Raw genomic sequence first — 14,484 nt, 5'->3', positions numbered from 1 at the left:
TCACTTGTTTACAGGCTCTCCCTCTCTACCAGATAAGTACCGCCACTCCCGGGAGATGATGATGTTGCTGCCAGCGCACCGGGACCGACCGAGCAGCGCCATGTATCCCGCAGCCATCATGGAAAACGGACAGGTAGCAGCTCTCATTTCTGTTTGTCACTTCAACCACTTCAAACTGTGGCTGTAGTTTTGCTGGCTTTGACCACCTTAAAGCTTTCTTTTTTATTTTTGGGAAGCACAGCAATTTAGGATCATTCTCAGAGGTGAAGCAGAACTTTCCCTATTAGTCCACCCCTGGAGGCACTCACTGTGGCAGCTGAGTGATACAAACTGTAGTGACTACTAAAGGGCAGACGCATCCTGTGAAAATGGACTCATTTCCCAACTTTATCCTGTGAGCCCAAGTTGTCACACCATTTTCTTTATTTGTTCAGAACCATCGCCATCCATCCTACAGTCCAGCCTCCAAGTTTATTCTAAATAACTTTATGATTTCAAGAGGTATCAGAAACCACGAGAGGTTGAAATAATATTCTGATACATGGGTTTAAAAAAATCTGTGCCCTAATTTCCCTGGACAAAATGAAAAGTGTGCCTACATGTAAGCATTTAAATCTCACCCTGGCCTGCACTTTTGAAAGGCATCTCCCCATCCTGCCCGCTTATCACATTTGTACTGGAGAGCTGTCTCAAAGCATGCAAAGTCAATGATCAAACAAAGCCAAAGATAAGCTTCAGAGGGAAAACAATGTATTCTAGCTGCTAAATGGGCACAAGGCCAGGCTAGAGCTAGTCTGAAATAACTCCTCCTGAGAGCAGGAATTGTGGGCCCTCAGCACTGTTACACCCTGGAGATCCACTCACCCTGCACTGCAGTACCTGCCAATGTAGGCACACCTTAAGGTTCCTAGGGAATCTTTAGTTCAAGAACTTCTTTGCTTAAAAAAAAGGAACAGAAAGTCCCTATGTTGCCCCAGCTGGTCTGTAACTTTTTTAACTCTTCTTTGCTAAATTTCTTCTCTCTTAGCCTCCAAACTTCCAGCGCGCCTTGATCCAGCAGATGATTGGACCGTGCAAACCTTGCAGTGACCCCAACCTGTCTGTGGCTGAGAAAGGTACTCCTCCTTTCCTCTGCAGCACGCATGCTTGCTAGCTAACAATTATTCCTCTGCTCATGCTACAGCAAGTAACAAACGGGCTTCTACATTTCCTGGCGGAGTGCATTTCTCTCACACTTTTCTAATTAACAGTTTAATTACTGGGCCTTCTGCCAACCTACCATCATTTCAGAGCCTTCTCAGTAGGGTGGGGTGGCACAGACCTCCTTATTTCAGAAAGCTTTCTGAGTTTAGCATTTTGTTATTGAAACAATCCCTGCAGCCTTTGTCAAGCAAACTTGCAAAGCAGCAAATGAGAAGTTATCTAAGAACAGCCCAAGATTGGGACTGTATTTTTGACTTATGAGTTATACTGGTTTTTAATACAAAAGTATTGCTCAAAATACAAACATTCCTTGTAATCTCTCTTTGAGGTAGTTTTATATTTATTTATTGTTAGCAATATGTGCTTTTTAACTTATTCTTTTGAATAAAAACAGGCAGAGTCCTTGCAGGGGGGAAAAAACTAAAAGAGGAGAATGAATTTGTGTAGTGTGAGAGAAAAGAAGCAGCTTGTGAAGGAGGTGCCATGAACAAAATAATGGGGTCAAAAATTATCTGAAAGGCAGAATTCTGAAAAAGCAGAAGAGGGCAAAATTCCTGAATCAGAATCTGGGACAAGAAGGCTGTCTAAGCAAGCAGCAGTCATGTATGGCTGGGGAAAATGGTATCCTAAAAGATTTTTAAGGCCAGGAAAGACCACTGCAACTATCTAGTCTGATCTACATTGCACACTCAGATTTTTATCTGTCTTTTTGTTTCAGTAACTGTGCCAGAACTAAACTGTACCTTAAAAAAAAAAAAAAAAAATTTATTTTAGAATTTCTAATAAGTCAGAATCCCCTACTTCAACATGAGCGGTCCAGATTGAAACCAAAACCAGTTCTGAATAAATGGCAGAATGATGACTTGATGACAATAATGAGTGATGACAAAAGAGTTCAGATGGGAGTGAGGGATTAAGAGCTCCATCTTAGCCATGTAAGTTTGAACCAAATAGCTGACCGAGATGGTGAGATCTTTGTACTGGACAGGAGAAAGATCTGAAAAAGGAAAGTAGATAAATATTTATTGTCTGTCTAGGAAAAAATACTTGAATTTGTATCTGTGGGTGATATTATGCAGGAGTGTGGTATTCAGTGCCAGGAGATCAAAGACAGAATCCCCAAGAAGCCACAAAAGACACAGGTGATGTTCAGTGGGGATGGTGAGGCAGGAATCCCAGCTCTTGTGCCTGGCTGGTGGCACAATGCAGTTGCAGGTGCTGCTGGCAGGCCTGAGCCCTCAACATTCCGTGTAGTTGGGCTGCCATCTGCCCTGGATTTTGCCAGGGCACCCCCTGCTGGCCGTGTCACAAGTTCTGGTTGTAATTCCCAGTGACAGTGGTGACATCAGTCACCCAGAGCAGAATGGTTCAGATGCAGCCTCCCCACTAATGAAACTTGGCCACTGAACAGTCACAGAGAGAGACCTGGGCTGTCACAGCACTGGGAGCTCCCTGCTTGGGTTCTTCCCTGAAGCAGTTGGGCTAAAACGCTGGTTTTACTGGGCAGCAGCCACTCATCATCTCACCTTCTTCCTGCACTCCTCAATACTCAAAAGGCTGTGAATGAGGGAACACTGAGAAAGCATAAATGGATTTTTCACTGGGGTACCATGTGCTCTTCTTCACATTCTCGTTCTGCATCTCAGTGTTTAAAAAAGCTCCAAAACAACAAGCACAGCAATAGTTTTACAGGCCAAGGAAATCAGGTTTTCTCTCCTTTTCATTTGATGATGGGATATGGCAGGAGACATGAGCAAGGCTGGCACTGCTGTTGCATCTTGTCCCTCTGTTTTAGCTCATTGACACCGATTGCAGCAGTGCAAATTAGAGCACTCTGGCATGTGTACAGGGAAAATCCATCTGGAGCCACATCACTTATATAGAGAGGCAGGCCCTGGTTTGAACCTGCTACCTGCTCTCTGTCAGACTCTTCTTCATAAGCCTTTCTCAGGTTCTCAGGCTGAGAGTCTCTCTTTAAAAAAAAAAAAAAAATCACGTACTTTTATATTTTTATGGGGTTTGTTCTGTCTTATGAAGCTGTCACTTTGTGATCTTTTTTACTTTAGGGAATTTTAGGCCTTGGGGAACCCCTGCTCATGCTAACTCATGAACTAGGGAGGAAAAAAAAAAAAAAAAGAAACCTTTCAAAGTCATTTTAGAAAGAAATGCACCAAGAATGGCTGCAGGCATTTTAATTAAGGAGAAATCCTCTTCAGATGTCAAACTCCATGTTTATTTCTCCAGGCTTCCATTTTGCAAACTGAAGATGGAAAAAGCTATTTTTAGCTCAATTTTTTTTGACAGGCTCAATTAATTTTTTCTTTCTTTGCTAATCTGAAGAAATTGCAGTTGCTTATTTCTTTTCAAACAAACATACAACTGTTGTATGTCTCAGAATAAATCATGTTTGGAAGGAAGGTGCATTTTAATAATGTTCAAGGTTGACAGAATTCTCAAGATCTTGAAAAAGGTTCATGTTCATGTCAAGAAGCAGCTTTTATTTCTATGACAAACCAAGTCCATGAAGTTCATATTCACTCTCTGTTAAATGCAGCAAGCATTGCTCTCTCTATACTTCCTGATTCAGAGATTTGATCTCTTCAAGAGACTTTATAATACAAGGAGGCCAAACTGTTGTCTTTAAATATTTTGTCATCAAAGCTCTTGATCAACTCTGTAGCTTAATAAATTGAAGCTTTGAAGTAATTTATTTTGAAACAGATTGAGGTATAATTTCGTTCATGTCCTTTATTCAGTCTTCACTGAGCCTGCAGTGCAGCCACAGGCCATCCTGTGTTTCCAGAGGGTTTTGCCATGTTCCCTTGTCACCACTCCCCACAAACCAGGACAGGTCACACCTGAGATCCAGGTGGGATTCCTTTGGTGAGATTTCATTTTTACCTCCACACTGATTGGCGAAAATCCTCCCAGAGTCCTACTGCTCTTCAGATTTGTTAGAAATGAGCCCAGGGATGGAGGGGAGCTGGGCAGACTAACCCTGCAATCACCTAATTCTCACTTCCTTAAAAAGCATCTCTAAACTTAACACTCTGTAGCCTATCTGTGCTTACAATCCTGCCATTCACTGAGTCCCTGGACTCTGTCTCTCTGCTACTGAAGAGCACACTGGAAAGCCAGTGCTGGCCCCCCAAACTCCCTGTCCTGTTACCCAAGTTCCATCTGTTTCAATCCTTCAGCTGTGCCAGCAGCACCCAGTAGCTGGAGCCTGGACAGCGGAAGCCGGGAGGCGCTGCCATTCCTGTCTGCCCACGCTGGGAGCGTCCTGGCCCCACCAGTGCCTCCCCGAAGCCTGCCCCATGGTAAGGACGTGCCCATGGCCTGCTGCAAGTGCCTGCAGCTCACACACACACAAAGCCAGACCACCTAAAAGCTGACTGTAGCCTTTTCCCTCCACCCCTGTAGAAACAAAAACTCCATAGTCTTTACTGGTCTGCTAGGTTTTCAGGTTTGCTTTTTTTCCAAATCTTCAAGTTCTTGCAGTCCTTAAGCAATGTGGACTTGGGTGTACTGTGGGACTAGAATTAAGTGTGAGAGTGCCAAAGCTTGGTGTGGCTTCTTACCAATGACCAACTTTAGCAATAATTTAGGCTTACAGAATAAAACTTAAAAGGTTCATTGTTTAACAGCCTGTTGCCTTGCCATGAGATTCTCAATAACGGAGCAGTGAAACATCTCTCTCTGCACTGAATTTCTCCTTAGCAGCCTGTGTGTGACAGATGCACTCCGCAGTATCCATCAGACAGGCAGCCCTAGGCTGGCCTTAGCAGCATTTGGAGCTGTTACCTGGCATTACAGAGCTAAACCCAGTTCTGTGGCTGCAATGAAACAGCACCAGTCTGCATTTCTGACCCTTGTCTCGTTCCAGGCCACTACTCACTGCACTTTGATGCCTTCCACCATCAGCTCAGTGATGCTCCTCCGGCACTGCCTGCACGAACATTGCGCAAGGTAATGGCAGGAGAGCAGAGGGATGCAGGAGCACAGTGGGCTTCTGAAAAAGGGATCCCCCCCTTCTCTGCTCCCACCAAACAGCTTAAGAATGCAGAAACACTATTTATAACATGCTAGTAACTTGCACATGAGAAAACCCACTGAAAGTTCTTAACCTATTCCACAGCTGAATGCTACAGAAATAACTCACGGGTTGTAGGTCCTTCCCTTTTCCTTTTTTGCACCATATGCTGTGATTTCAGCACCCTGATCATCACCTCAGCTGCTGTTTCTCTAACAGCTCTGGTGTTGTTGAGTGCACTTGTCTGCCCACAAGTGGTACTTCCATGCATGTAAACCAATAATCCTTGACATTCTGAACATAAATGGAACTGCACTGTTGTTAACAACGCTGTCAAAAGCTGAAATGGGGATCAACACACAAGATGCAGCATTGCCTCCTTTGTCAATTTTAACCTGGTTTTGTTTCTCTCCAAACAGTCTCCTCTTCATCCTATCCCTGCATCGCCCACCAGTCCGCAGTCTGGGCTAGATGGCAGTAACTCCACTTTATCGGGCAGTGCCAGCAGTGGTGTCTCTTCCTTGAGCGAGAGCAATTTTGGACATTCTTCTGAACCACCTCCTCGCACAGACACCATGGATTCCGTGCCCAGCCAGGCCTGGAACACTGACGAAGATCTAGAGACACCCTACCTCCCTGTCAGGTACAGTCTCTCTGAGCCTGATGTCCTGGAGTCGCTCAAATCCCAGCCATGCCGAAGCCACTCTGCTCCAACTGGAGTCATTCCTCAGGACACCATGGACCCTCCTGCTTTACCCCCCAAACCTTACCACTCCCGGCTGCCAAACATGGAGAACGAGGAGGGGATGATGATTGAAGATGATGACAAACACCGCCCATTGCATCGTAAGGTGTCCCAACCGGTGAGTGCTGGAAAGGAAGAGCAGGCCAGGGTGGCGTGGGAGCATGGCATCAGCGAGCAGTAAGGACAGCTCCTGGCACACAGCTGGCATTGGCATTCCAGGTCTGGCTACGACAGAGAGAGAGCGGGACTCGGAGAACAGCAAACTGATTTTCTACTGCCGCAAGGTTGTGTCTGAAGCCCACAAAAGCGATTGGGCCAGCATGGCAGGTTGCTGCTTTCCTTTTTAATTTCTTTTTACGCCTTTCCGTTATGTTTTTTAACTTTCTGTGCAGTGGACAGTTTATTCCTTCTGCAGTTTCTTAACCACATCACACGGCATATGAGCCATAGAGACTTGCAGAAGCTGAAAAATACAATTTTAAGTGGAGGGGAAAACGGGGGGAATGTGACAAGTTGATTTTGAACCTGCTTTCCTCCCAGTTCTGAGACGCACATGAGTAGAAGCAGTTGCACTAGGGACACATTTCTTTGCTGTACAGAATTGAAAGCTCATTGCTGAAATCAGGGATTCTATGAACTGTCAGGCTGGAAGGTGCATGAGCTGCAGGCAGTGGAAAGATGGCAATTCTAAGAAGAAATTGGCTCTTTTGAGAGCAGGATTGTACATATCTGTGCAGTGATCTCCCTGCATTCGTTCATAGGTGCTGAGGCAATCTAAAGCAGTGCTGATGCACTGATCTCCAAGATATCATTTCCAACAAACTCTGCCTCCTTTGTTTTTTATGTACTGTTTCATTTCTTAAATTTTGCTTTCACTGGCTAAGCCAACCTGCTTTCTCATGGGAATCGTGTTATTCATCTGTGCTACAGAATGAGAGGAGGTTGGTGGCTACTGGAGCTACAACCTCATTGTAGGCCTTTCCCATGCCCAGCTTTGGGCAGGCTGTTGACACCAGCATTTCTATTCCAGATTAAAACAAAACCAACCAAATTGAGTTTCTCATGCCACAAGCTGGTTGCTGACCCAGCCAGTAAAGAAAAGGTGGCTTAAATGCATCATATCCAACAATCCTTGCCTCAGGGCTGAACATCATAATTCTCACCAACTTCCATCACCCAGGAGCTGAGATTCATTCCTGTTAACTCAATATCCTCAGTCCCTCCCAACAACTCACTGCAGCTGGTGTGCAGAAAGAATCTCCCGTCTCTCAGAGCAGACAGAAAACAAAAAGACTTGAGCAATGCCTGATATCAAGTGTACACCCCAGAGTCAGGGACCTTAAAGGCAACCTGTAAAGAACAAGTGTTTGTTTCCTCTTTTGCTTCTTTAAAATGTGTAGTAAGAGCTGCTGCTCCTCTCTTCTGGAAGGTTGATTTCTTTTTCCTTTTCTCCTCAGGCAGCAATACACTCTTTCCCCATCCCATATTTTTTATTAAAAAGCTCTAGAAAGGACTGAAGAACATTGTGGGGGAACCAAGCCACACCACACAAACCAGAACTGTGCAGAGCTGAAGACAGTTCAGGTCTATGAACCCAAAACATGCCTTTTAATCAGTACTTGCACAGTTCAGGAAAAAAATATCAGTGGGTAAAATTGTTCTCTACAAAGAAAAGATCATGGTTCTAAGAAACCTTTTATTCCTGTTTTCATACTTATCAAGAATTTTTCAGTCAAAATAGTATCAAATATTTAATGTTTTTAGACAAACAAGCCACCTTCCTTTCCCTTGCCATACCCACACACATTTTAGCCTGCCTTATAACCCTTTCAGCTGCAGACTGCAAAGCACACTCCGTAGGATGGAAACAGCCCTCCCTCTTTCCTACCACTGAAAAATCTGAAGCACATTCAAGTAAGACCTCCACCATATAAATTAGTGCCAGAAACAGGAACAGCACCCAACTTACATCTTGAATTCTTGCCTAATGACTCGGTTTCTCCTGCTAAAAACAGCATAAAGAAGCAAAAAAGGATTATTATAAATCTTTTACAGGTCACCTTTAGCACTACCTCTAAATACAGTGACTGGGCAGAGTACGTGGTTTCTGAACTGGCTAAAGATGGTCTGGCTGTATAAAGTCTGGACTCAGCAGTTGTATGAAGGGAACTTTAAGAGGATTTGTTCGTTTTCTTTCTCAAGCTCTAACCCATGCAAAACTACTAAGTTATAGATTTGTTTCTTAAATGGCCTATTTGGCTGGAACAAAATCTCTCTTGCTTCCTCTATTTTGTTATTAACACAGGCTGCTTGTAATCATTATATCCTTCACAATTTAAACAATGATAATAAAATCTGGCCTATAGTGGATGTTTCATCTTTAGCAGGAAGGAGAGTTTTCCAATGCTAGGACAGTCCTCAATGTTAACAAACCAAGCTGATCTCTGGTATAGAACAAATGCAGGAAAACAACTGATGTTTTCAGTAAAGGTAAGTCAAGGTAATTCCTTAGAAAAGGGTGAAATGTTTTCATATATGCTATACTCCAATCCCACTGAGACTCTTCCAGTGAATTTCTTCAAAGAACTAAGTTTTACTTCCATCTCCCTTGCCCCAGTTTCTTTTTTTTTCCTGGCAGCAAGACTAAAAGTAGTAAATGTAGTGACTTACCGAGCTTCCTTAATGTGAAAAACCAGCAGGTCTTGCAAATAAAACTTTGCAGAACCAAGAATGCAATTACCATGGGACTGAGTCCCAGGCAGCTGGAAAACCTGCCCACCAGATCTCTAATCAGTCTCTGAAAATGCATCATCCTGCTCTGATTAGAGACCTGGTACAACAGCAGTGAGTCCAGTTGGGGAGTCTGGCTTCCCTATATATTTGCAAGAGTTGGAAGATCAATCAGGTGATGTGTACAAATACCTAATTTATGGCAGGTCCACATAAAGAATGGTGGAATAAATTGCTGAATTTACCAAATTTAAGCCTCTTTGGAGTTAAATTTCTGTTATTGTTCTGATATCTACCAAGTATTCTGTCTCCCTTTTCAGTGTTTGCCTTAAAGGGAGCAGAAGATAGAAAGACTATTAATTGAGATTTTGTGAATCTTGGAACTAACATTGCCTGGAACTACTATTTCTCTGTAGGATGAGGTGTCTTTTAGCATAGTACAACTCCAACATCAAGCTCAGTCCTGGAGTAGGTGGAAGCAACAGCAGTTGTTGCACTTGCCCAACAGGATTTGAAGATTCCTTGTATAAAACACAGCAAGAGGATGTTTTGAACAGGACCTTGACTTTCTATACCTAACTCTAATTCAACCTCAGTGTACTTGCCTTCATTGGGTTTTCTTTGCATAAGAAAATAGCATGTGCATTCCTGAGAAAATTGGTGGAATTCTGCTATAAATCTCTCCATCATCAGTGTACCTGCTGGCCCCATTTGAAACAAAATTGAGACGGAGCTACAGTGGTAGAAGAAAAGCAATTCAAACAATTTCTCTGAATCCTACTTTTTTTTCCAATAGTTGGATTGGTTTTATTGCTGTATGCAAGACTCAGATCCTTTTTCGTATTTTCCTCTGTTTGGTTTTTAGCTTATTTACCCTTTTTTAGGTAAGGGATATTGCATATCCCTTCTGTGGAGTATCAGCCAAAACTGGGGAGGCTGGAGAGAGCAAGAGCCTTTGGGAAACAAATTATGTGATATTTAAAATTTCCTCTGGTCATGCTTCTTTGTAAATACCCCCATTTGAATGCTGTGTATTTGTACAGGAAATTGAGCAAAAAATGTATAGATTGTGATGTCTGACTGGTATTCTGCCCTGTAAATGTGTTTTTAACCTCTGGCATTCTGTGCTTATTTAAAAAAAAAAAAAAAGGCAAAAACCTCTAACCACTTCTCTTTTGTGTATTCATGTTTAAAATAAAATGAAAACAGCTATCTTATCTATAATGGAAATCAAATTCAAAAGGAAAAAATTAATTTGTACAAGTGTCCTAAAGGTACTTCATTGTATATATTGTGATAGCATGTTTCCAGAACCAACAAATAAGTGGTGTGAATTTTAGATGTAAATATCTGCCGTTTGTTTTGGGTTCCTTTCCCTTACCCATTCACTCGACTGCTGTGATGTGGAATTAAAGATTAATACCTGATATTAAAACAGTACAGCTGTATGGTTGTTGTCATCTTATTGCAAAAGTTCCACACCTTCTCAGTGATTTCTCATGGGCAGCTCCTTGCAGCACTGACTCCTTCACAGTACAGCCAACAAACTCCATCTTCCTTCTCAGCACAACCAACAAACTCCAACTCTCTCCTCACCCAGCTAAGCCACTCTTTTGTAGCACTCCTCTTCTTATTGGACACAGCTGTGGCCTGTTGCTAATCTTTGGCGATTAGTGCAGCTGCAACTCCTCAGGTGTGACATTACCTTCTGCACCAGCTTTATTTTCTTACATTCTATCCCCCCACATGTGGTCATTGCTGTCCTCAGGCTGCTCCAAACCTTCACAAGAGACAAGAGCCCTCACGTCCCACCTTTGTGTGAATGGGCAAAATGGGGGCCAACCCAAAGGACTTTGTGTGTAGTGAGGGAACAGTTTCCATGTTTAAGTGTTATTGAATATCAACCCCTTGAAGCAGCAGCAGGTACAGCCCCCTCCTGGTGTGGTCAGGTAGATGGACATGGCACTTGCAGCAGCCCCAGGTACAGTTTTGGGACAATATTTCAGAGACAAAGCTGTCCCCTAGGACAGCTGTGGAGTGGCTGGGTGTCACTTCCTTATCAGCTGGGGTGAAACCACCACTGTCCCACTGCCCAAAAGATGGCTAGTCTTTTATTGCAATAGTATTTAAATACTGATCATTTTAACAGACTAGATGTGAAAGAATAGTAGTTAAGACATGTATGAACACAGGATTTGGGAATTGAGGCTCCTAAGCTCTAATTTTCTTCCATTACCACTAATAAGCCAGGTCATTGTACAGGAGGCAAAATAACTCATTAAATGTCTCGACAAACCAACAAAAAAACTTCTGAAACCTGTCTCAAAAGACATTTAGCAGCAAGTCTGACTCTTCAGGTGGCCCCAGGATGTACATGGACTGCCAAGGCACCCTTTGCACACACCACATACAAATACTGAGAAGAGAAACTGTAACAGGCTCTGAAGTCTGTATCAGTCACAGAATAGAATCATAGAATGGTTCCTGTTGGAAAAGACCTCCAAGATCACCAAATCCAACCTTCAACCAAATACCACTCTGCCCTCTAAACCATATTGTGAAGTGCCACATCCACTTGGTTTTTGAACACTTCCAGGGATGGTGACTCCACCATTTCCCTGGGCAACCTGTTCCAGGGCTTAACCATCCTTTCAGTGAAGAAATTTTTCCTACTGTCCAACCTGAACCTTCCCTGACACAACTTGAGGCCATTTCCTCTTCTTTTGTCAATTGTTCCCTGGGAGAAAAGGCTGACCCACACCTGGCTACAACATTTCAGGCAGCTGTAGAGAGTGATAAGAGCTCCAGCCTGAACACCCTGGTACCCTCAGCCACTCCTCCTGGGGCTTATGTTCCCAACCCTTCACCTTGTCTACAATCAGACCCTTTGAGACTGTTTCTAAGCCAGCTTATTAAACCTTAGTTAAGTAAGTATTTTTTATTTAGACAAAAATTATTTATTAACCAAGCACAGGTAATAAAACTGTGTTTTGGCACAACAAAAGATGTGTGAAGCCCTCAGCTTTAAACAAGAGTTTTAAAAATAGTTCCTGCTAAACCAACAGAACAATTTTTTCACTGCAAGTCCAATACCTTATTTAATCTGCCACTAGTCAGATTGAAATCTAAATCCCATGTCCAAATACCTCTTCTTATCTAAATAAGAAAACTTCAGCACAGTTTCAAAATATGACTTGTCCAACTCAGTATGGATTTCATTCTAAAGCTGATAAGAGGAGAAATTAAACCTCTAGCAATGACTCTAACCTGGCAGATGAAAGATGCAACCTTCTACACCCTATGCATAAATGTCATAAATATGCCCCCATTTCTGGAAGATTCTTAACAAGCCATGGACACAAACACAGTTCACAAGGCAGAACTCTGAGCTCAGGTGTCTTAAGAGAAGGTTCACAGACCACTTCTCTCTTTTAATCCCACATAAATTAACCCAAATTTGGAATAGTAGATCTATTACACTTCATCTTCTTTTCAGCATTCATTCACAGCAGTACTGCATTAACTCATCCCAAACTGTTTCCTGTCCCCCCGACAGAACTCACTTTGTCCTCGTAGCCCAACACCCGAGGCTGAGCCCCTCCATCCGTCCCCATGTCTGGAGGAGATTTGTGCTCTCAGAAGGAAGAGCCAGCACAGCCCCAGCCCCACAGCTGCCAGAACGGCCTCTGTCTGCCTGCACCTCCCAAGGACTCCAATCCCCACAGATCCACTGAGCCAAATTAACTCTCCTGCCCACTCAATGGGCTGACCTGCCCAGGCAGACCTTAGGGCACCTTCCAGTGCCTAAAGGGGTTCCAAGAGAGCAGGAGAGGGACTTTGGACCAGGCCCTAGAGTGATAAGGGCACGAGGGAATGGCTTCACACTGACAAAGACCAGGGTTAGATTGCATACCAGGAAGAAACAACAGTGAGGAGCGGCACAAGCCCTCCATCACCCAGGTCTCAGCCAGGACAAATCCCTAATGCTTCAGAGAGACAGGGCTGGAGGGTGTGGAACAAATAGAGCCCCAAAAACCTCACCATGGATTAAGAACAAGCACAAGGTAAAATGCAAGGAATCTATTCTAGCTGCTGAAACCAACTATAAATAAAAAGAAGGAAAAAATCCAAAAGACAAAAGGAGTCCTTGTTTTTCCTCAGACCCTTTTGAGGATCCCATATTGAAATACAGAGGCTCATTTCCCAATCCAAAACCAAATAAAATCACTTGTCTTGTGTTCTACAAAAATGTATAAAGTTGCTAGTTCGAAGATATTTCATAACTGCACTCTTTTGGTAAGTAAACTCTGTCCTTATAATGACCTTCCTAAAGTTTCCTAATTCAAATTTAAGTTCTATTCCCACCTAATTACAAAGCCACTTCATCTCACAGTTCTTTAGGCCACTCTCCTGATAACCAACAAGGGCACTTCAAGCCACCACTTATCTTCACAGCTAAGTGACTTTAAAGGGCAATGAGCATTATTTTCAAAATGCCAATAATCTTCCTAAAGCATACTGATATTGAGCAATTCTGGAAATCGTTATGGACTGACTTAATAATATTTGTATTGATCTTAATAACCACATTTGGAGAGATAAAAAGATCTAGAAATGTGCAAAACCATGTCTCCTAATGAACACATTATGTACTCTCACTAGAAATTAATGTCCTAATTACTGCTCACCTGTTGTGACCTTTCCTGAGTCAGGTGCTTCTCCTCCCCTCGTCAAGCTTATCACTTGCACCTGGCGACCTGCAAGAACATTCTGATTAGGCACTGCCGCACCAGGCTGCCTCAAGAGCCTGCCTGTGCAAGAGAGCCCACAGAGCTCCATGGGAGCCCCCTTGCTGTAGTACAGGGCTGTGTGACTTTGCCTCTCCCTTCCTTCACTGGAATGATATCCCACGATACAGAGTTACTTATAAAGCCGCAGAAGGAGCTATCAGCTGGTGTGTGCTCCTCTCCCAGCTCCACGGGAATTTCAGTTATAAACTGAGTGTTTGGGGATTGTTGAAGGTAGTTAACGGCACTAACTGTAAAAACTTTCAGAACGGAATAAAAATATTCTGAGTTGGAAAAGACCCATGAGAATCACCAAAGTCCAACTCCTAGCCCTGGCACAGGACAACCCCAAGAATCCCCCTCTGTGCTTGAACAAAAGGCAATAGGCCCAGAGACCAGGATATCAAGTTGGAATTAAACAAACAAAATTTCTTTCTGCAAAAAACACCCACCTAAGAAGCCAGACACAAGTGCACACAGGTTGCTATTTTGACCTCTCCGCTGTCCCTCCTCAAAGCATCCAGTCCCTGTACTCACAGGGAGTACCCAGAGCCGCCCGTGAGGGGCTGTGCCCCCGTCCCTGCCGCTACCACCCCTCACGGGACACCCATCCCACGAACCTCCTACCCACGGGCCTGGAGCTACCCCCGAGCCTCACCTTACGCTTCCTCGCGCTGCTTCATACTGCTTCACACCGCCGGGAGAGGGACGGAGGGAGCAGGGCGGAGCCCGGGCCCGGGCCGGCCCCGCCCGCCCTCAGGTGTGAGGATCTGCCCTTTTCCAAGATGGCGCCCGCGGCCGCCGTCAGGGAGCGCTCGCGAGCGCCCTTCCCTTACCAAAGATGGCGGCGAAGGGGGGCGGGGACCCACGCCGCCGCTCCGCCGCCTCTCCCCAATCAGCGGCCGCCAACTCTCCCGTGGATGCGACGGCGCGGCCAATGGGAGCGGAGAGCGTGGCGGCCGGGCGGGGAGCGGGCCAATGGGGCG

At 44.2% G+C, this 14,484-nt stretch overlaps 1 protein-coding gene across 1 annotated transcript in view; it reads left to right on the top strand.

Annotated features, from left to right (window-relative positions):
• The window catches only part of DOCK3 (dedicator of cytokinesis 3), a 185,266-nt gene extending 175,349 nt beyond the window's left edge, over positions 1 to 9,917 (top strand). The window contains exons 51-54 of the mRNA XM_058812859.1: positions 15 to 133; positions 1,028 to 1,115; positions 5,090 to 5,172; positions 5,656 to 9,917. Of these exons, the coding sequence (XP_058668842.1) occupies positions 15 to 133; positions 1,028 to 1,115; positions 5,090 to 5,172; positions 5,656 to 6,162 (797 nt within the window). The 3' untranslated portion in view covers positions 6,163 to 9,917. The remainder of the gene's footprint in view (positions 1 to 14; positions 134 to 1,027; positions 1,116 to 5,089; positions 5,173 to 5,655) is intronic.
• The last annotated feature ends 4,567 nt before the right edge of the window (positions 9,918 to 14,484 follow it).

This window comes from Ammospiza caudacuta, chromosome 12 (genome assembly GCF_027887145.1).
Source record: "Ammospiza caudacuta isolate bAmmCau1 chromosome 12, bAmmCau1.pri, whole genome shotgun sequence".
Taxonomy (NCBI): Eukaryota; Metazoa; Chordata; class Aves; order Passeriformes; family Passerellidae; genus Ammospiza; species Ammospiza caudacuta.
Note: the sequence above shows the minus strand (reverse complement) of the source record. Positions and strands in the feature narration are given on the sequence as shown.